The sequence below is a fragment of the Mobula birostris genome, chromosome 21 (genome assembly GCF_030028105.1).
Source record: "Mobula birostris isolate sMobBir1 chromosome 21, sMobBir1.hap1, whole genome shotgun sequence".
Classification (NCBI taxonomy): domain Eukaryota; kingdom Metazoa; phylum Chordata; class Chondrichthyes; order Myliobatiformes; family Myliobatidae; genus Mobula; species Mobula birostris.
The window spans coordinates 13,015,037-13,035,612 of NC_092390.1; the positions used below are offsets into that span (position 1 = coordinate 13,015,037).

The window sequence follows — 20,576 nt, forward strand, 5'->3', positions numbered from 1 at the left end:
GTAATCTTGGGAATTATGATTCTACGCATTATTCTTCCGACAGTAACGGGAACGGCGTCTGGCAGACTTTCCGAGGAGTGTGTCTCTGTTTCTCTTGGCAACACAACAGATGATGAACAAGAGATTAAAAAAACACCTTCTGATAAACAATTATTCTTTCGAGTACAGTGTGTGTGTTCCGGTGCGCCAGGCTCAATCTCACACACACAGACACACGGATACAAATGCACACGTATAAATACACAAAAACACACATACAAGTACACACGCAGATAAGTACACGAATACATGCACGCATTCACACAGAGGAAGACAGACACACACACACACACACACACACACACACACACACACACACACACACACTCACACACACACACACACACACACACTCACGCACACACACATATACATTCAGAGACAGGCACACACACACACACATATACATTCACACAGAGGCGCGCGCACACACACACACACACACACACACATTCACACAGAGACACACACGCACGTTTACACACATACACACACACACACACACACACACACACACACAAAAGCATTCACAGACACATGCACACACGCTCGGACCACGGAGCAGGCAGGTTATGCTAAGTGTTCGTCCTTACTGTAACCTGCTGTTCATGTGGGTGTGCAGGGAGGGAGGGGCGTGATTGGCAGTCACTGCCCTGCGTTGGATGAGTCGGGGCTGTGTGTTCGGTGGGCGGGGTCGCCTCTGCTATTTGTGGTCACGTTGATGGATGTGTGTGACGCTTTTATTGTACAGGCCGTCAAATGCAGCTTGTAACCCAGTGTATGTGTGTGTGTGTTTGCAATAGAGAGTGAGGCTGCGAGATTCACCGCTGGGGCCAGTCTCAGCCGTGGAGATCACAGGATCCCGGATAGCTGCGAGCCGGCCTCCCCTTCTATTGTGTTATCGAGGGCGTGTGACCCTCCGGCGCTGGGTGCGAAGTGGGTGCAAGTAGCAAGGACCGGATTTCGGCAAGCTTGCGCCTCTTCACTATGATCTGACGGAGGCTGAAGGACCTCTTTCCCCCCGCTCTCTCTCTCTCTCTCTCTCTCTCTATCTATCTATCTCCCACTCTCTCTCTCTGTACCCCCACCCCAGCCACACGCATACATCCCTCGCAGACACCATGGACAGAAGCCGGGAGTTGCCCAAGATCATCAGGACTGGGATCCTGCTGCTGGCCGCCTGCGGGATTGGGACAAGTGCCTGCCCGGCTCTCTGCAGCTGTGTGGGCACAAGCGTGGACTGCCACGGGCTGGGACTCCGGACCATCCCCAAGAACATCCCCAGAAACGCAGAGAGACTGTGAGTATGGAAAGCCGCCTTCTCTTTAGATCTGGGGAGGGGAGGGGGCGGGTAGGATTGGGGTGCACATCCTTTGTAAGTGATCGGTCGGGGCTATACGAATCCCAAACTTCAGAACCTCCCCGCCGCCGTTCAAAAAGAACCTAGTGCCGGATAGTAATGATGTTTCAAAGCCTTAAAGGGTGAGCAAAGGATGAGAGGGGGTAGTATTCATGTACCCCTTCTCCTCCTGTCCCCCACCCCTTCCTCCGTTCCTCTGCGGACCCGCTGAACACCCGGAATGCAGAGCCGAGGGAGCGCTTCACTGTCCGAGGTGCCGCTGTGCACAATGAGGCTGAGCCTGCTGCCTCGGGATCACGGTCCCGCGCCGCTCTTTCCATCCGCAGATAACCCCGAGCCAGTCACTAGATCAGTCAGTGTGCTACCTCAGTGGCTCGTGTGGGATCTCACTTTGCGAGAGAGAGAGGGAGAAATTGGACGCCTTCAAAAGGGGATTCCGTTGCCCGGTCCTTTGAAGTTGGGAATGCCTCAACTGAGAGAAAATAAAACACGTTCTTCTTATAGTCGTGTTTCCTAACGGGACGGCTTGCATGTGTGGAGCGGAATGTTCACGGAAGTAGCTCTCCCCCCCCCCCCACCGCCCCAAGACAATCCCACCCTAACAGACATCCAAGCCCCCTGTGGTAACGTGGCGGGGTGGGGAGGGCGCAGGGGTCCTGTCTTTGGAATATCGCCGCTCGCCGTGACTGCCTGCGTGTCGTAAAGGAATCGCCCCTCCCCACGGTTAATCCACCAACATTCAGGATCAGGGGTCGTATTTCATTCCAATGCACAAAAGAAAATACTGGAGGAGCTCAACGGGTCAAGCAGCATCGATAGAGGGGAATACACTTTGACGTTTCGGGCTGAGACCCTTCATCAAGACTAGAAAGTCAGGAGGGAGATGGAGGGGACGGAGCTGGATGGATTGAGGGGAAGAGGGAGATGGAGGGGCTGAGGCAGGGCTGAGAGCTGGAATAGACCCTGTGAGTTCCTGTGGAGAATCGAACCGTACCGGGACTCGTAGGAACGGCATCGTCTCAGGGTTTTGGAACAGCCTCCCCACTGCCCTGCCTCAGATCCTGTGGATGTCTTCGTTAATTTATCGTTGATTGTGATACTTCCGGATCATTCTCCCTGTAACATGCATTTCAGATCATTAAAAACCTCCCTTTGTCTTTGGCTCGTGGGGACCAGGACGAGACCATTCATCTTAAGTATCTGCCCGCGTCTACTATCCAATTGGTTTGGGCCTTTGTTAGCAGCCCCGCGTACTCATGGAACTCTGTCCACGCTCTTCTGGTGTAGAAGGAATGTCAGTTTACAGGCTGCCCCTTTCTCCTCCCCTCCTGCATCCCCCACGGTCATTTTTCAGCCGCCTTTCATCTCCCGAGTACGGTATCCACTCGATGTTTGACTGTGAGAGCAGTCACGAACTCGCGTTCACATAGAAGCACCTACAGCCTCTTCCCTTTCTTTCTCTCTCTCTCTCTGTCTCTCCCTCACGCACACAAATTCATTCAAACATTGTCTTTCTCTCTCACTCACACACTAATTTTGCATACACTCACGCATACTGAATCACGCGCTTTTTTACACACACACGCACCGATTCTGATAGACAGTCATGCAATCTCGTGCACACATCTTACACGCAGATCTTGCACACTCACACGTAACACACATTCTCACTCGCAGACTGGCGCACACATTCTCATCCTCTCGCTCCTGTAGTCATCTGCTCTCCCACGGTCACGCTCACCCCAGTCCTCCTCTCATTTCCACCCTCATGCACAGACTCTCACTCGCACTCTCGCACGCGGGAACACGCTCACCGCTTTAGAAGCCCTACAGACCATAGGGGTCCCGCAGTCGCAACCGCAGAGATCAGCTCCGGCAGACTAGGGCTCAGGGGTTCCGGAGTATGTGGGTCCGCGGCCAGCCAGCAGTCAGGACACGCCAACCCCAGGCCTCGGCGAAACTCGCAGACCTCTCTCGGGATACCCACCCCGGTTGGCAGCGGGCTCCCGGGACAAGGAGGGCAGTGGAACTTCTCGTTATTGCCCTGATATTGCTGCTTTCAATGTCCGCAAATATCATTTCAGATCCCCCGATTCGCTCCCACCTGTAAACCACTCTCGGGGATCTGTTATTCTCTGTGTAAACACCCAAACCTCTTAATTGCATTCCAGCCTACAACTCTTCCAGAAGTCTGAACTATATCCATAAAACCCCGTAAACCCAACCTGTAGCTTATTCCTTGTTCCTGGGGGTTATATTTATTTAACCCTTACCCACAACTACCCAAGATATTTTATTTAGCTTCCAGCCTCTAACTTCCTTCCTGATGTTTGATGCTTTCTATATAACCCTATCCCAAACTCCTCATGTAAATCCCAGTCTGTAACTCACAGCCAGGGATCTGTTATTCTATATATAAACCCCTGAACTACTGGATCAGATCCAAGCCTGCAGCCCAATCCCAGGGATCTGTTATTGAATAAATAAACCTGGGCACTCTTGGATTAGATTGCAAAGTCAAATCACTCCAGGGATCTGTTATTCTCTATATAGACCACCTGAAGCTCTGGATTAGATCCCAGTCCGTAACTCATTCCTGGGGAATCTATTATTCTATCTGTTAATCCCCCTAAACCCTTGGATTAGATTCCCATTTGTAATTTAGTCAAAGGGATCTAATATTCTTTAAATAAAACCCCTGAATTTTTGGATTAGATCCCAGTCTGTAACCCATTCTTGGGGATCTGTTATTTTATATATTATGCACCAGGAACTCTCAAATAGATTCCAACCTCCAATTAACTCTGGGCTGCATTTTAGAAACATAGAAACATAGAAAATAGGTGCAGGAGTAGGCCATTCGGCCCTTCAAGCCTGCACCGCCATTCAGTATGATCATGACTGATCATCCAACTCAGAACCCTGTACCAGCCTTCCCTCCATACCCCCTGATCCCTTTAGCCACAAGGGCCATATCTAACTCCCTCTTAAATATAGCCAATGAACTGGCCTCAACTGTCCTGTGACAGAGAATTCCACAGATTCACCACTCTCTGTGTGAAGAAGTTTTTCCTCATCTCGGTCCTAAAAGGCTTCCCCTTTATCCTCAAACTGTGACCCCTCTTTCTGGACTTCCCCAACATCGGGAACAATCTTCCTGCATCTAGCCTGTCCAATCTCTTTAGGATTTTATACGTTTCAATAAGATCCCCCCTCAATCTTCTAAATTCCAATGAATATAAGCCTAGTATGATATTTCCTAGGCTTTTAAGATATTTCCTCTATGATATTCTATTTATTTAGCCGCACCCCCCCCAACCAATCCCCAGATTTAATCCTAGCCTAATTATAGGACAATTTACAGTGAATCTACCAACCAGTAGGTCTTTGGACTGTGGGAGGAAACCGGAGCACCCTGAGGAAACCCACTGGGTCACGGGGAGAACATACAAACTCCTTACAGGTGGTGGCGGGAATTGAACCCAGGTTGCCTGTACTGTAGAGCGTTATGCTAACCACTACGCTACCGTGCTGCCTGATATAGACAACCCAAACCTGTTATTCTATTAGAGACCCCATGAACCCTTGAATTAGTTTCCAGTCTGTAACCCACTGGCAAGCATTTACGTACAATCCTTCCCCGAGTCCATCATGTGGTTTCACTCTATTCTATATCCATAACTCACTCCCAGATAGTTATCATTCTCCATATAACCCCCATTCCCAAACTCCTCATGTGATTAGATCCCAGCCTATAACCCATTCCTAGGGATCTGTTATTCAAGGCTCAAGCATCAGGGATCAACTTGGATTTAATATATCATATACATTTACACGTTTTAGAAATTTGCCATGATGTGTTGGTGCGACACGCAATGATAAAAACAACATTCAACAATTATAAAGAATAATAATTATATATAAAAGGATAATAAAGTTAGAGGTTAAAGGATGGATATGGAAAAATATGCATAAATAAATGAATGTACAAATAAACACATGTATTTACAATGTAAACAACATTATAAGAAGTGGATTGAAGTGCTGTCAGAGCGGTGACGGGGGAATCGATAGCAGGGGGTTGGGGGTTCACTAGAATGGTTGATCAGATTAGCTGCTTGGGGAAAAAAAGTTTAAAATGGTGTGAACATTCTGTTTTAATTGGAAAAAGCTCTCTCCTGAACCCCTAAACTCTTGGATTAGACCCTAGTTTGTGATTTACTTCCAGGGATCTGTTATTCTTTATAGAAACCCCCTGAATCTTTGGATTAAATCCAAGCCTGTTGCTGACTCCCAGGGATCTGTTACACCATTAACATTTGTAATTCTATACGTAAACATCATGAAATCTACAATCTGGGTTCCAGCCTAGAGGTCATTCCTAGTTAAGTTATTCCATGTACAAATCCTGTCACATCCCCTCCGGAGAATGCTCATGGCGTTCCAGCCTGAGAGTGTTTTTATAGGAAGCTGCACGATGCCGTGTGTGATTCTGTCTCAGTACTGTGCTGAACTCTGTTAGTGCCCCTCGTGTAGGGGTGAGAGTGCGTTGCCCTTGTTCTCTCTAGGACTTTCCTGTCACTGCAGCCAAGCTGTGTGTGTGTGTCTGTTGTGTGGACACGCACATGTCTGTGTATGTTTTTGTGTGTGGTGTGTGAGTATGTCTGTTGTGTGTTTTGAATGTCCCTGTGTCATGTCTGTGTATGTTTGTGTGTGTGTGTGTGTGTGTGTGTGTGTGTGTGTGTGTGTGTGTGTGTTGTGTGGACACACACATGTCCCTGTGTGTTTTGAACGGGCTGTGTGTTATAACAAAGAGCAGTACAGTACAGTACAGGGCTTTCAGCCCACAATGACATGCTGATTTGTTAACCTATTCTAAGATCAATCAATCACATAGCCCTCCGTTTTTCTTTCATCCATTAGTCTACCTAAGAATCTCTTAAAGGTCCCGAAAGTACTTACCTCTACCCCTGCCCCTGGCCGTGTGTTCCATGCACCTATCACTCTCTGTGTAAAAATGCTGCCTCTGACATCCCCTCTGTACTTTCCTTCAAACACTCTAATGCCCCCCCTCATATGAGCCATTTCTACGGTGGGATTGAAGTCTCTGGCAATCCACTCTATCTATGCTTCTTATCATTTTGTACACCTCCATCAAGTCACTTCTCCTCCTCCTTCGCTCCAAAGAGCAAATCCCTAGACTGCTCGGCCTATCTTCATAAACATGCTCTGTAATCCAGACAGTATCCTGGTAAATCTACACTACACTCTCTCCAAAGTCTCCATTATCCTTCCTATAATGAGGTGAGAATTGTGAATATATTCTTACTTCTGTGTGTGCCTGTGTGTGTGTGTCTCTGTGTGTGTTTGTGCCTGTGCATCTGTGTGTGTGTGTGTGTGTGTGTGTGTGTGTGTGTGTGTTTGCGCCTGTGCATGTGTGTGTCTCAGTGTGTGCTTGCGCCTGTACATGTGTGTGGTTTGTATCTCTCTCTCTCTCTCTCTCTCTCTCTCTGTATACATGTCTTTGTCTCTTTACATAGACGTGTGTGGGTCTATTCTGATAGGCTTGCCTTTGTTGGTACTGATAGTCCTAAGGTTGAGGTGATGCACCAGTATATGAGGTCATGTTCACTCTGCCGAGCAGAGAGAGTAATTCAGGTTTAATATCACTGGCATGTCTTGTGAAATTCTTGTTCTTTTGCAGCAGCTGTACCTTGCAATACATAATAAAAAGCTAGGAATTACTATAAAAACAGTCTCTCTCTCTCTCTCTCTCTATATATATATATATATATATGAAATTAAATTATGTCAGTAATACAAAAAGCAAAAAATAAATTGAGGTTTCATGGGCTCATTGTCCATTCAGAAATGTGATGGAGAGGGGAAGAAGCTGTTCCTGAGCTCTTCAGGCTCCTGTGCCTTCTCCTTGACAGCAGCAACAAGAAGAGGGGATGCCCTGGGTGATGGGGTAGGGGAGGGTTCCTTAATGATGGATCCCGCCTGTTTAGGGCATCTCCTTTTGAAGGTATCCTGAACGGTGGGAATGCCAGTGCCCTTAATGGAGTTGGCTGAGTTTACAACTTTCTGCAGCTGAATTGTAACAGCTTTCAGCTGGGAGAATTAATCTGTTCTAGTCTGCCTGTAAGCTGGATGTAAAGACTCTAAAAATGACTATTCAAACAAGCAGGGAGAGATCTGTCATCTCTTTCCCAGATATCTGTTTCTGTATACAAACTCCACATTTTCTCAGTTAGATTTAGATTAGATTATGAGAACACTCAGTCCTCTTTTATTGTCGTTTAGAAATACATACATGCATTAAGAAATGATACAACGTTTCTCCAGAGTGATATCACAGAAAACAGGACAAACCAAAGACTAACATGGACAGAACCACATAATATAACATATTGTTACAGCAGTGCAAAGCAATACCATAATTTGATAAAGAACAAACCATGGGCACGGTAAATAAAGTCTCAAAAGTCCCCGATAGCAGGCGGCGAAAGGGAGAAACTCCCTGCCATAAACCTCCAGGCACCGTCAACTTGCCGATGCCTTGGAAGCAGCCGACCACAGCCGACACTGAGTCCGTCCGTCCAAAAACTTCGAGCCTCCGACCAGACCCTCCGATACAGCCTTCCGAGTGCCTTCGACCTCGCCCCGGCCGCTGAAACAAGCAAAGCCGAGGATTCGGGGCCTTCTGCTCCGGAGGTTCTGGTTACCACACAGTAGCAGCGGCAGCGAAGCGGGCATTTCAGAAGTTTCTCCAGATGTTCCTCAGTACTCTCACGTCTGTCTCCATCAAATCAGAATTGTGCACGGTCCCCTACTTGACAAATTACAGATATCATTCATCAGAGAGGCCGCGCGCGCTGCCGTCACGTCGCCATCTCCTCCTCCCGTGGGTTTCCTCTGGGTGCTCTGGTTTCCTCCCACATTCCAAAGATATACAGGTTAGGGTTAGTTTGATTCTAGACTGTAACTGAATCCTGATAGGATCATGTATTACTTTGACCAATGTAGGGGGACCATAGTCTCAATGGGGAGAAAGGGCATTAGAATTTGTTTCTTACAGGCACTGAGAAAGGTATTCATTGTATAGAGAATCAGTATATCTAACAAAGGACAGAATAAAATTGGTGAACTGGTTTATTATTTTCAAATGTAATGTGTTACAGTGAGAAAGTTGGTTTTGCATGCCATCCATACAGATCATTTCATTACAACACTGCACTGAGGTGGTACAAGGGAAAACAATACAAGAATGCAGAATCAAGACTCTTTATTCTTTCCTGATGAAGGGTCTTGGCCCGAAACGTTGACTCTTTATTCTTCTCTATCGATGCTGCTTGACCTGTGGAGTTCCTCCAGAATTTTGTGTGTGCTACTCTGGATTTCCGACATCTGCAGGATCTCTTGTGCTTACAAATTAATCTGCGTTTGGTTTCTGCAAACATTGACAATACCACATCGTGGTACAGTGACAGTGTCAGGCACAAGTACCTGTGTTTTCCTACTGCTCATCAGGCCTTGCCTCTCTTCATCCACATCTCCACTGCTCGTGTTTTCTGACCTCCTGATGGTGACATTTGATATTGCTTGAATAATTGTGGCAGAATTTGGGCTGGGTGCACACCGACACACCTGCAGTGCCAGAGTTCAAAATATTATAATACTTCACACTGGATTTAGCTTAGATATGGTACTAACTGCTGCAGAGGAAAAGTTCTTACAGTACATCTTGCTGGGTATAAAGAGAGCATAGCAGTTAGTATAAAGCTTTACAATGCCAGTGATTGCAATTGTGGTTCAATCCCCACCAGTACCTATGAAGAGTTTGTACTTTCTCTCCACGGTCCCGTGGGTTTCCTCCGGGTGCTCCAGTTTCCTCCCACATTCCAAAGATATACAGGTTAGGGTTAGTAAGTTGTGGACATGCTAGAAGCACGCAGGCTGCCCCAGAACATCCTTGGACTCAGTTGGTACTTGACGTAAATGGTGCATTTCACTGTATGTTTCAATGTATATATGACAAATAAATCTAATCTAATCTCACAAAGTGATACATTTCTACCTTTCTCAGCTATACCCTCGGACATTAGGCTCTATAACAAGACAACTTATAGCCGGGGAAGTGATGACCCCCCCCCCCCTTGTTAGACTGTTTGTGGTAACTTATTTTTTATTCTTTCTACTTTGCTTCTAATATTTATATATCTGTGCACTTAGTAATGTTACTGACACTGCAATTCCTTTGGGATCAATAAAGTATCTACCGCCATATTAACATTTCTTTTTGCACTGTTTCCTGCCACATCCCAACAACACACAGGTTAACTGGCCGCTGCAAGTTGCCCCCAGTGTGTGAGTGAATGAGGGGTAGAATCTACGGGGGGAATAGATGGGATCGATGGTCAGTATGAGCTTGATGTGTCGAAGGGCCTGTTTCTGTGCAGTATTTCCCCAGCACCCAGGAGTGGACTGTGAGTGGCGGATGGAGTTTAACCGTCCCTCATCTCTTTCACTTCACAGGGAGCTGAATGGGAATAACATCACTCGCATCAGCAAAAGTGACTTCACAGGACTCAGACACGTCCGCGTATTGTGAGTATCACAGGCAGCAGCTTGGGCAAAAGACCAACAAACATTCCCTTTGCTTGAACAAAACACACAATCAAAGGATTTGATGGCAAGGCCACACGAGCAGAAAGACTGGAATTATAGGTTCAGAACTTCTCTGTAAAACTCCACAGCAGGGGCTTTACTCGTTTACTAATGAATTAAAAACCCATAATTGTACACATTAGGTAGTCACAGGCTATGGGTCAGAGCACAGACACAGTTAGGCTGGCAAGGACAGTAAGTGACAGATGGACAAGCCAGTGTTGACAAGTTGGGAAACATCTTGTATTGAACACAATGGGACAGTGTAGAGGGAGCTTCACTCTGTATCTAACCCGTGCTCTCCCTGTCCTGGGAGTGTGTGATGGGACAGTGTAGAGGGAGATTCACTCTGTGTCTAACCCGTGCTCTCCCTGCCCTGGGAATGTGTGATGGGACAGTGTAGAGGGAGATTCACTCTGTATCTAACCCGTGCTGTCCCTGTCCTGGGAGTGTGTGATGGGACAGTGTAGAGGGAGCTTCACTCTGTGTCTAACCCATGCTGTCCCTGCCCTGGGAGTGTGTGATGGGACAGTGTAGAGGGAGCTTCACTCTGTGTCTAACCCGTGCTCTCCCTGCCCTGGGAGTGTGTGATGGGACAGTGTAGGGGGAGATTCGCTCTGTATCTAACCCGTGCTGACCCTGCCCTGGGAGTGTGTGATGGGACAGTGTAGAGGGAGCTTCACTCTGTATCTAACCCGTGCTGTCCCTGCCCTGGGAGTGTGTGATGGGACAGTGTAGAGGGAGCTTCACTCTGTATCTAACCCGTGCTGTCCCTGTCCTGGGAGTGTGTGATGGGACAGTGTAGAGGGAGCTTCACTCTGTATCTAACCCGTGCTGTCCCTGTCCTGGGAGTGTGTGATGAGACAGTGTAGAGGGAGCTTCACTCTGTATCTAACCCCTGCTGTCCCTGTCCTGGGAGTGTGTGATGGAACAGTGTAGAGGGAGTTTCACTCTGTATCTAACCCGTGCTGTCCCTGTCCTGGGAGTGTGTGATGGGACAGTGTAGAGGGAGATTCACTTCGTATGTAACCCGTGTTGATTGATTTCCTTTGTCGAATGCCTGCTACTAATGTGTGTTCCCACACTAGGGTTGAGGTATACAGATTGTCAGGGTGGTGAAGAATACATTGCACCTGTCAGGGTAATGAGTATGGAAGATGAGATGTTTTGTTGCCGTTGCCCAGGATGTTGGTGAGGCTGCACCCCAGAGTATCGTGCACAGTTTTGGTCACCTGGTTGTAGGAAGGACATCATTAAGCTGGGAAGAGTGTGCAGAGAATGTTTATAAGATGGCTGCCAGGAGGCCTGAGTCTTAGGGAGAGGCTGGGCAGCCCAAGTCTTTATTCCTTGGAACACTGGAGACTGGGGGGTGATCTTACAGAGGTGAATAAAGTTATGAAGAGGCATAGAGCGTCCTTTTCCCAGGGAAAGGAAACATAGTGAGGGGGCACAGGTTTAAGGTAAGAGGGGGAAGATTTAAAGGAGACTTGAGGGGATCTTTTTCACCCAGAGATGGTCAGGGTTTGGTGCCTGAAACGTTTGATCCAGGTACCGTACATTGACAATAATTAGGCAGGTGCATGGATAGGAATGGTTTAGATAGATATGGGCTAAAAATGGGCAACTGGGGCTACTGTAGATGGAATTCTTGGTCGGCATGGATGAGTTGGACTGAAGCTAACCTGCATGACTCTGTATAGACTACAGTCCGTAAACTATCTTCTAAATGGGGAGAAAATTCAGAACATGGAGGTGCAAAGGGTCTAACGAGCCCTTGTGTGGGATTTCCTAAAGATTAACACGTAGGTTGGGTCGGTAGCAAGGGAGGCAAATGCAATATTAGCATTCATTCGAGAGGACTAGAATAAAAAGCAAGGATGTAATCTGAAGCTTTATAAGGTATTGGTCGTACTTCATTTGGAGTATTGTGAGCAGTTTTGGCCCCCTATCTAAGAAAGGATGTGCTGGTATTGAGGTGGGTCCAGATGAGGTTCACAAGAATGATCCTGGGAATGAAAGGGTTAATGTATGAGGAGCATTTGATAGCACAGGACCTGTACTGGCTGGAATTGAGAATAATGAGGAGTGATCTCATTGAAACCTTTTGAATATTGAAAGGCCTAGACAGAGTTGACATGGAGAGGTTGTTTCCTATAGTATGATCAGAGGACACAGCCTCAGAATATAAGGTCAACCATTTAGAACAGAGATGAGAAGCAATTTCTTTAGCCAGAGGTTAGTGAAAATCATTGCCACAAATGGCCGTGGAGTCAAGTAATTGGGTATATTTAAAGCAAAAGTTGATAGGCTCTTGATTAGTAAGGGTTTCAAAGGTTACCAGGAGAAGGTACAAGAATGGAGTTGAGAGGGTTAATAAGTCAAATGGCAGAGATGACTCAAAGGGCCAGATGGCCTTGTACTGCTCCTGTATCTTATGGTCTTATGGTCCATGAGTCTGCATTGACCCTGATGTTATGTTCCTTCCCTTTCTCACCTGCCAGGCAACTTATGGAGAACCACATCAGTTCAATCGAGCGTGGCGCCTTTGAGGACATGAAGGAACTGGAAAGATTGTAAGTGCGAGCTTTATTTATGCTTGTAACTTATGGTAATTTGATGTCTTCGCAGTGCACTACTGCCCCAACACAGCAAATTTCACGTTGTATTAGTTAGTGAAAATAAACCTGACTTTTATTCTAAACCTACACTCCATAAATTCGATAGTAACGAGAAATCTATCGATCTGCGGAATGTGCTTAGTGACTGACCTCGCACAGCCCTCTTCAACGAAGAATGCTTCTGCTCGGGATTCTGGACATCCCCCAAGGTCAGGGGGATGGAAACACAAGAAAGCGAGAGGGTAGGAGCAGAATTAGGCCATTATTCTCCTCAAACTTGCCCTGCTCTTCAATATGATCATGGCCGAACAGTGCTCTCCTCAACTCCTCTTCTGTGCCATTTCTCCGTACCCCACCCCCTGTTCTTCGATCTGTCAGGTATTTGTCCACCTTCACTTCAAAATGATCCAGAATCCTCCACTCTCCAGGGCCGGGAGCTTCCACACTCTCCGTGGAAAAGTTTTCTACATAACTCAGGTTTAAATGATCAGCCCTTTTGAAACACCAATTCTTCATCAATTAAAATGTTCTACATATTAATGAGATCACCTGTCATTCTTCTAAACAACAAAGGGTGCAGGCCTGGTGTCCTTAATTTCTTCTCACAATACCAGGAATCAATATACTGCAGTGTGATCGTCTATCCTTGGGTATGGAGACCAGATTTTTATACAATATTCCTGAGGCAGTCTCCCCAGGGCATGGTATAATTGGAGCAATCATTTCTGGGCTTGTTCCCAAATCCTGCTGCATTAGAGACCGATGTGTTCTTGGAATTGCCTGCTTCGCCTGCATGTTAACTGTCAGTGGCTCATAAACAAAGATATCCAGGGCAAGTTTCCTGAGAAACTATTTTTCCCTGGTGTAGCCTCACAGACATTGATGTGATCAGGGGTGATAGGATGAAGTGACTGGGTTGGCACTTGCATGAAAATCGATCATGTTATCCTGGTCATTACCCCCAGGACAGTGACAGCACGGGTTAGATACAGAGTGAAGCTCCCTCTACACTGTCCCATCACACACTCCCAGGACAGGGACAGCACGGGTTAGATACAGAGTGAAGCTCCCTCTACACTGTCCCGTCACACACTCCCAGGACAGGGACAGTACGGGTTAGATACAGAGTGAAGCTCCCTCTACACTATCCCATCACACGCTCCCAGGACAGGGACAGCACGGGTTAGATACAGAATGAATCTCCCTCTACACTGTCCCATCACACACTCCCAGGGCAGGGACAGCACGGGTTAGATACAGAGTGAAGCTCCCTCTACACTGTCCCATCACACACTCCCAGGACAGGGACAGCACGGGTTAGATACAGAGTGAAGCTCCCTCTACACTGTCCTGTCACACACTCCCAGGGCAGGGACAGCAGCACTGGGTCTCTGCAGCGGTTCTGAGTCTCCCAGAAGGAGAGGGCGGACAGTCGCTGGTGTGTGTACGCACACGACTGGCGGCTCTCCGCCTCAGGACGCTGCAGAGATTCCTGTACGCCGAGCACCCTCCCAGGTGGCACGTGTTGGCGACTTTCTTCCTCCGGAGGGGCTGCTGTCTTGCCGAAGATATGCAGCTACCACCGGCGGGCGTCAGCCGTGCTGCTTTGCAGAGGCTGCCCGGCTTCTATCAGGACCTACTGAGAGTCTGGAATATGGTTGCCTCAGGCCGGGAATCCCCTCCTCCGGCAGATGGCGGGGTCCTGGCCGACCCTTGCCCTGTCTCAACGGATGTCAGTGCGGCTCAGGTGTGTGGAACGACTCGGGCTGGGCTGCTCATCGGGCCCAGGCCCCGCAGCCTTACCCGAGAGACGAATCCACACAACTTGAGCCGTCTTTCATCAACACCCACAATCCCATTCAGAGATGCAGGCAGGAGGTACCTTTATGGGCTGCTGCTCCACACCCTCCACTTCCTAGCATTTGTCCACCGTCCCGACACGCCATGGCGGTCGGTCTTTCCACCTGGAGGTGAGGGGGGTCCCCAGTGGAAGTCCCTCTACAAGGGAGTCCTTCCCATGCACCTTGGGGATCTCGGCTGGAGGGTGCTGCATAAAGCGGTGCCCTGCAATAAGTTCTTCAGTTTGTACACGGATCTCCCAGCCGCATGTCACTTCTGCGGGCTGGAGGAGACCGTGTACCATATGTGCGTGGAGTGTGTGAGGCTGCAGCCCCTTTTCGCGTATTTGCGTGGGCTGCTTCTCGCCTTCTGGTTGCATTTCAGTCCCACCCTATTCATATATGGTCATCCAGTAAGGAGGGGGGCACAGAGGGATGAGGATGTCCTTGTCAACTTGCTCCTGGGGCTGGCGAAAATTGCCATCCGTGGCTCCTGGAAAAGGGTGGCAGGAGGTTCTCCCCGGGTGGACTGCCTGGCTATGTTTAGGGGGTATGTTCGAGCCCGGGTGAACCTTGAAAAGGAATACGCACAGTCCACGGCGACCGTCGAGATGTTCCGGGACCGTTGGGCTCCGCGGGGTGTAAATGCCATCATTGATGAGGATGGCAATATATTGGTTTAACATGTATTGTCTGTTTGTAGTGTAGTAAATGTGTTATTCACTGGGTTTGTAAATATTGTATAGCACCGACATTTGTAATATAAAAAAAAAAAAGGACAGGGACAGCGCGGGTTAGATACAGAGTGAAGCTCCCTCTACACTGTCCCATCACACACTCCCAGGACAGGGACAGCACGGGTTAGATACAGAGTGAATCTCCCTCTACACTGTCCCATCACGCACTCCCAGGGCAGGGACAGCACGGGTTAGATACAGAGTGAAGCTCCCTCTACACTGTCCCATCACACACTCCCAGGACAGGGACAGCACGGGTTAGATACAGAGTGAAGCTCCCTCTACACTGTCCCATCACACACTCCCAGGACAGGGACAGCACGGGTTAGATACAGAGTGAATCTCCCTCTACACTGTCCCATCACGCACTCCCAGGGCAGGGACAGCACGGGTTAGATACAGAGTGAAGCTCCCTCTACACTGTCCCATCACACACTCCCAGGACAGGGACAGCACGGGTTAGATACAGAGTGAAGCTCCCTCTACTCTGTCCCATCACACACTCCCAGGACAGGGACAGCACGGGTTAGATACAGAGTGAAGCTCCCTCTACACTGTCCCATCACACACTCCCAGGACAGGGACAGCACGGGTTAGATACAGAGTGAAGCTCCCTCTACTCTGTCCCATCACACACTCCCAGGACAGGGACAGCACAGAGTGAACATACAACATAGAACACGGAATAGTACAGCACATTACAGGCCCTTCGGCCCATAATGTTTTGCCGACCCTCAAACCCTGCCTCCCATATAACCCCCCACCTTAAATTCCTCCATATACCTGTCTAGTAGTCTCTTAAACTTCACTAGTGTATCTGCCCCCACCACTGACTCAGGCAGTGCATTCCACACACCGAACACTTTTTGAGTAAAAAACCTTCCTCTAATATCCCCCTTGAACTTCCCACCCCTTACTTTAAAACCATGTCCTCTTGTACTGAGCAGTGGTGTCCTGGGGAAGAGGTGCTGGCTGTCCACTCTATCTATTCTTCTTAATATCTTGTACACCTCTATCATGTCTCCTCTCATCCTCCTTCTCTCCAAAGAGCAAAGCCCTAGCTCCCTTAATCTCTGATCATATTCCATACTCTCTAAACTAGGCAGCATCCTGGTGAATCTCCTCTTAACCCTTTCTAATGCTTCCACATCCTTCCTATAGTGAGGCGACCTGAACTGGACACAGTACTCCAAGTGTGGCCTAACCAGAGTTTTATAGAGCTGCATCATTACGTCGCGACTCTTAAACTCTGTCCCTCAACTTATGACAGCTAACACCCCATAAGCTTTCTTAACTACCCTATCTACCCGTGAGGCAACTTTCAGGAATCTGTGGACATGTACCCCCAGATCCCTATGCCCCTCAACACTACCAAGTATCCTGCCATCTACTTTGTACTCTGCCTTGGAGTTTGTCCTTCCAAAGTGTACCACCTCACACTTCTCCGGGTTGAACTCCATCTGCCACTTCTCAGCCCACTTCTGCATCCTATCAATGTCTGTCTGTAATCTTCAACAATCCCCTACACTATCTTCAGCACCACCAACCTTTCTGTCTGCAAACTTGCCAACCCACCCTTCTACTCCGACATCCAGGTCGTTAATAAAAATCACGAAAAGTAGAGGTCCCAGAACAGATCCTTGTGGGACACCACTAATCACAACCCTCCAATCTGAATGTACTCCCTCCACCATGACCCTTCTGCCTTCTGCAGGCAAGCCAATTCTGAATCCACCTGGCCAAACTTCCCTGGATCCCATGCCTTCTGACTTTTTGAATAAGCCTACCGTGTGGAACCTTGTCAAATGCCTTACTAAAATCCATGTAGATCACATCCACTGCACTACCCTCATCTATATGCCTGGTCACCTCCTCAAAGGACTATATCAGGCTTGTTAGACATGATCTGCCCTTCTCAAAGCCATGCTGACTGTTCCTGATCAGACCATCATTCTCTAAATGCCCATAGATCCTATCTCTAAGAATCTTTTCCAACAGCTTTCCCACCACAGACGTAAGGCTCACTGGTCTATAATTACCCGGATTATTCCTACTACCATTTTTGAACAAAGGGACAACATTCGCCTCCCTCCAATCCTCCGGTACCATTCCCGTGGACAACGAAGACAGTGAAGTTCCCTCTACACTGTCCCATCACACACTCCCAGGACAGGGACAGCACGGGTTAGATACAGAATGAAGCTCCCTCTACACTGTCCCATCACACACTCCCAGAGCAGGGACAGCACGAGTTAGATACAGAGTGAAGCTCCCTCTATACTGTCCCATCACACACTCCCAGGGCAGGGACAGCACGGGTTAGATACAGAGTGAAGCTCCCTCTACACTGTCCCATCACACACTCCCAGAGCAGGGACAGCACGGGTTAGATACAGAGTGAAGCTCCCCCTACACTGTCCCATCACACACTCCCAGGGCAGAGACAGCACGGGTTAGATACAGAGTGAAGCTCCCTCTACACTATCCCATCACACGCTCCCAGGACAGGGACAGCACGGGTCAGATACAGAATGAATCTCCCTCTACACTGTCCCATCACACACTCCCAGGGCAGGGACAGCACGGGTTAGATACAGAGTGAAGCTCCCTCTACACTGTCCCATCACACACTCCCAGGACAGGGACAGCACGGGTTAGATACAGAGTGAAGCTCCCTCTACACTGTCCTGTCACACACTCCCAGGGCAGGGACAGCAGCACTGGGTCTCTGCAGCGGTTCTGAGTCTCCCAGAAGGAGAGGGCGGACAGTCGCTGGTGTGTGTACGCACACGACTGGCGGCTCTCCGCCTCAGGACGCTGCAGAGATTCCTGTACGCCGAGCACCCTCCCAGGTGGCACGTGTTGGCGACTTTCTTCCTCTGGAGGGGCTGCTGTCTTGCCGAAGATATGCAGCTACCACCGGCGGGCGTCAGCCGTGCTGCTTTGCAGAGGCTGCCCGGCTTCTATCAGGACCTACTGAGAGTCTGGAATATGGTTGCCTCAGGCCGGGAATCCCCTCCTCCGGCAGATGGCGGGGTCCTGGCCGACCCTTGCCCTGTCTCAACGGATGTCAGTGCGGCTCAGGTGTGTGGAACGACTCGGGCTGGGCTGCTCATCGGGCCCAGGCCCCGCAGCCTTACCCGAGAGACGAATCCACACAACTTGAGCCGTCTTTCATCAACACCCACAATCCCATTCAGAGATGCAGGCAGGAGGTACCTTTATGGGCTGCTGCTCCACACCCTCCACTTCCTAGCATTTGTCCACCGTCCCGACACGCCATGGCGGTCGGTCTTTCCACCTGGAGGTGAGGGGGGTCCCCAGTGGAAGTCCCTCTACAAGGGAGTCCTTCCCATGCACCTTGGGGATCTCGGCTGGAGGGTGCTGCATAAAGCGGTGCCCTGCAATAAGTTCTTCAGTTTGTACACGGATCTCCCAGCCGCATGTCACTTCTGCGGGCTGGAGGAGACCGTGTACCATATGTGCGTGGAGTGTGTGAGGCTGCAGCCCCTTTTCGCGTATTTGCGTGGGCTGCTTCTCGCCTTCTGGTTGCATTTCAGTCCCACCCTATTCATATATGGTCATCCAGTAAGGAGGGGGGCACAGAGGGATGAGGATGTCCTTGTCAACTTGCTCCTGGGGCTGGCGAAAATTGCCATCCGTGGCTCCTGGAAAAGGGTGGCAGGAGGTTCTCCCCGGGTGGACTGCCTGGCTATGTTTAGGGGGTATGTTCGAGCCCGGGTGAACCTTGAAAAGGAATACGCACAGTCCACGGCGACCGTCGAGATGTTCCGGGACCGTTGGGCTCCGCGGGGTGTAAATGCCATCATTGATGAGGATGGCAATATATTGGTTTAACATGTATTGTCTGTTTGTAGTGTAGTAAATGTGTTATTCACTGGGTTTGTAAATATTGTATAGCACCGACATTTGTAATATAAAAAAAAAAAAGGACAGGGACAGCGCGGGTTAGATACAGAGTGAAGCTCCCTCTACACTGTCCCATCACACACTCCCAGGACAGGGACAGCACGGGTTAGATACAGAGTGAATCTCCCTCTACACTGTCCCATCACGCACTCCCAGGGCAGGGACAGCACGGGTTAGATACAGAGTGAAGCTCCCTCTACACTGTCCCATCACACACTCCCAGGACAGGGACAGCACGGGTTAGATACAGAGTGAAGCTCCCTCTACTCTGTCCCATCACACACTCCCAGGACAGGGACAGCACGGGTTAGATACAGAGTGAAGCTCCCTCTACACTGTCCCATCACACACTCCCAGGACAGGGACAGCACGGGTTAGATACAGAGTGAATCTCCCTCTACACTGTCCCATCACGCACTCCCAGGGCAGGGACAGCATGGGTTAGATACAGAGTGAAGCTCCCTCTACACTGTCCCATCACACACTCCCAGGACAGGGACAGCACGGGTTAGATACAGAGTGAAGCTCCCTCTACTCTGTCCCATCACACACTCCCAGGACAGGGACAGCACGGGTTAGATACAGAGTGAAGCTCCCTCTACACTGTCCCATCACACACTCCCAGGACAGGGACAGCACGGGTTAGATACAGAGTGAAGCTCCCTCTACTCTGTCCCATCACACACTCCCAGGACAGGGACAGCACAGAGTGAACATACAACATAGAACACGGAATAGTACAGCACATTACAGGCCCTTCGGCCCATAATGTTTTGCCGACCCTCAAACCCTGCCTCCCATATAACCCCCCACCTTAAATTCCTCCATATACCTGTCTAGTAGTCTCTTAAACTTCACTAGTGTATCTGCCCCCACCACTGACTCAGGCAGTGCATTCCACACACCGAACACTTTTTGAGTAAAAAACCTTCCTCTAATATCCCCCTTGAACTTCCCACCCCTTACTTTAAAACCATGTCCTCTTGTACTGAGCAGTGGTGTCCTGGGGAAGAGGTGCTGGCTGTCCACTCTATCTATTCTTCTTAATATCTTGTACACCTCTATCATGTCTCCTCTCATCCTCCTTCTCTCCAAAGAGCAAAGCCCTAGCTCCCTTAATCTCTGATCATATTCCATACTCTCTAAACTAGGCAGCATCCTGGTGAATCTCCTCTTAACCCTTTCTAATGCTTCCACATCCTTCCTATAGTGAGGCGACCTGAACTGGACACAGTACTCCAAGTGTGGCCTAACCAGAGTTTTATAGAGCTGCATCATTACGTCGCGACTCTTAAACTCTGTCCCTCAACTTATGACAGCTAACACCCCATAAGCTTTCTTAACTACCCTATCTACCCGTGAGGCAACTTTCAGGAATCTGTGG

General features: G+C 49.0%; 1 protein-coding gene across 2 annotated transcripts in view; it reads left to right on the plus strand.

Moving 5' to 3' along the window:
* The first annotated feature begins 738 nt into the window (after positions 1-738).
* LOC140185601 (slit homolog 1 protein-like) overlaps positions 739-20,576 on the plus strand; it is a 315,402-nt gene continuing 295,564 nt past the window's right edge. For both annotated transcript variants that reach the window (XM_072238998.1, XM_072238997.1), the window contains exons 1-3: positions 739-1,339; positions 9,938-10,009; positions 12,571-12,642. In XM_072238998.1, coding sequence (XP_072095099.1) covers positions 1,161-1,339; positions 9,938-10,009; positions 12,571-12,642 — 323 coding nt within the window. In that variant the 5' untranslated portion in view covers positions 739-1,160. The remainder of the gene's footprint in view (positions 1,340-9,937; positions 10,010-12,570; positions 12,643-20,576) is intronic.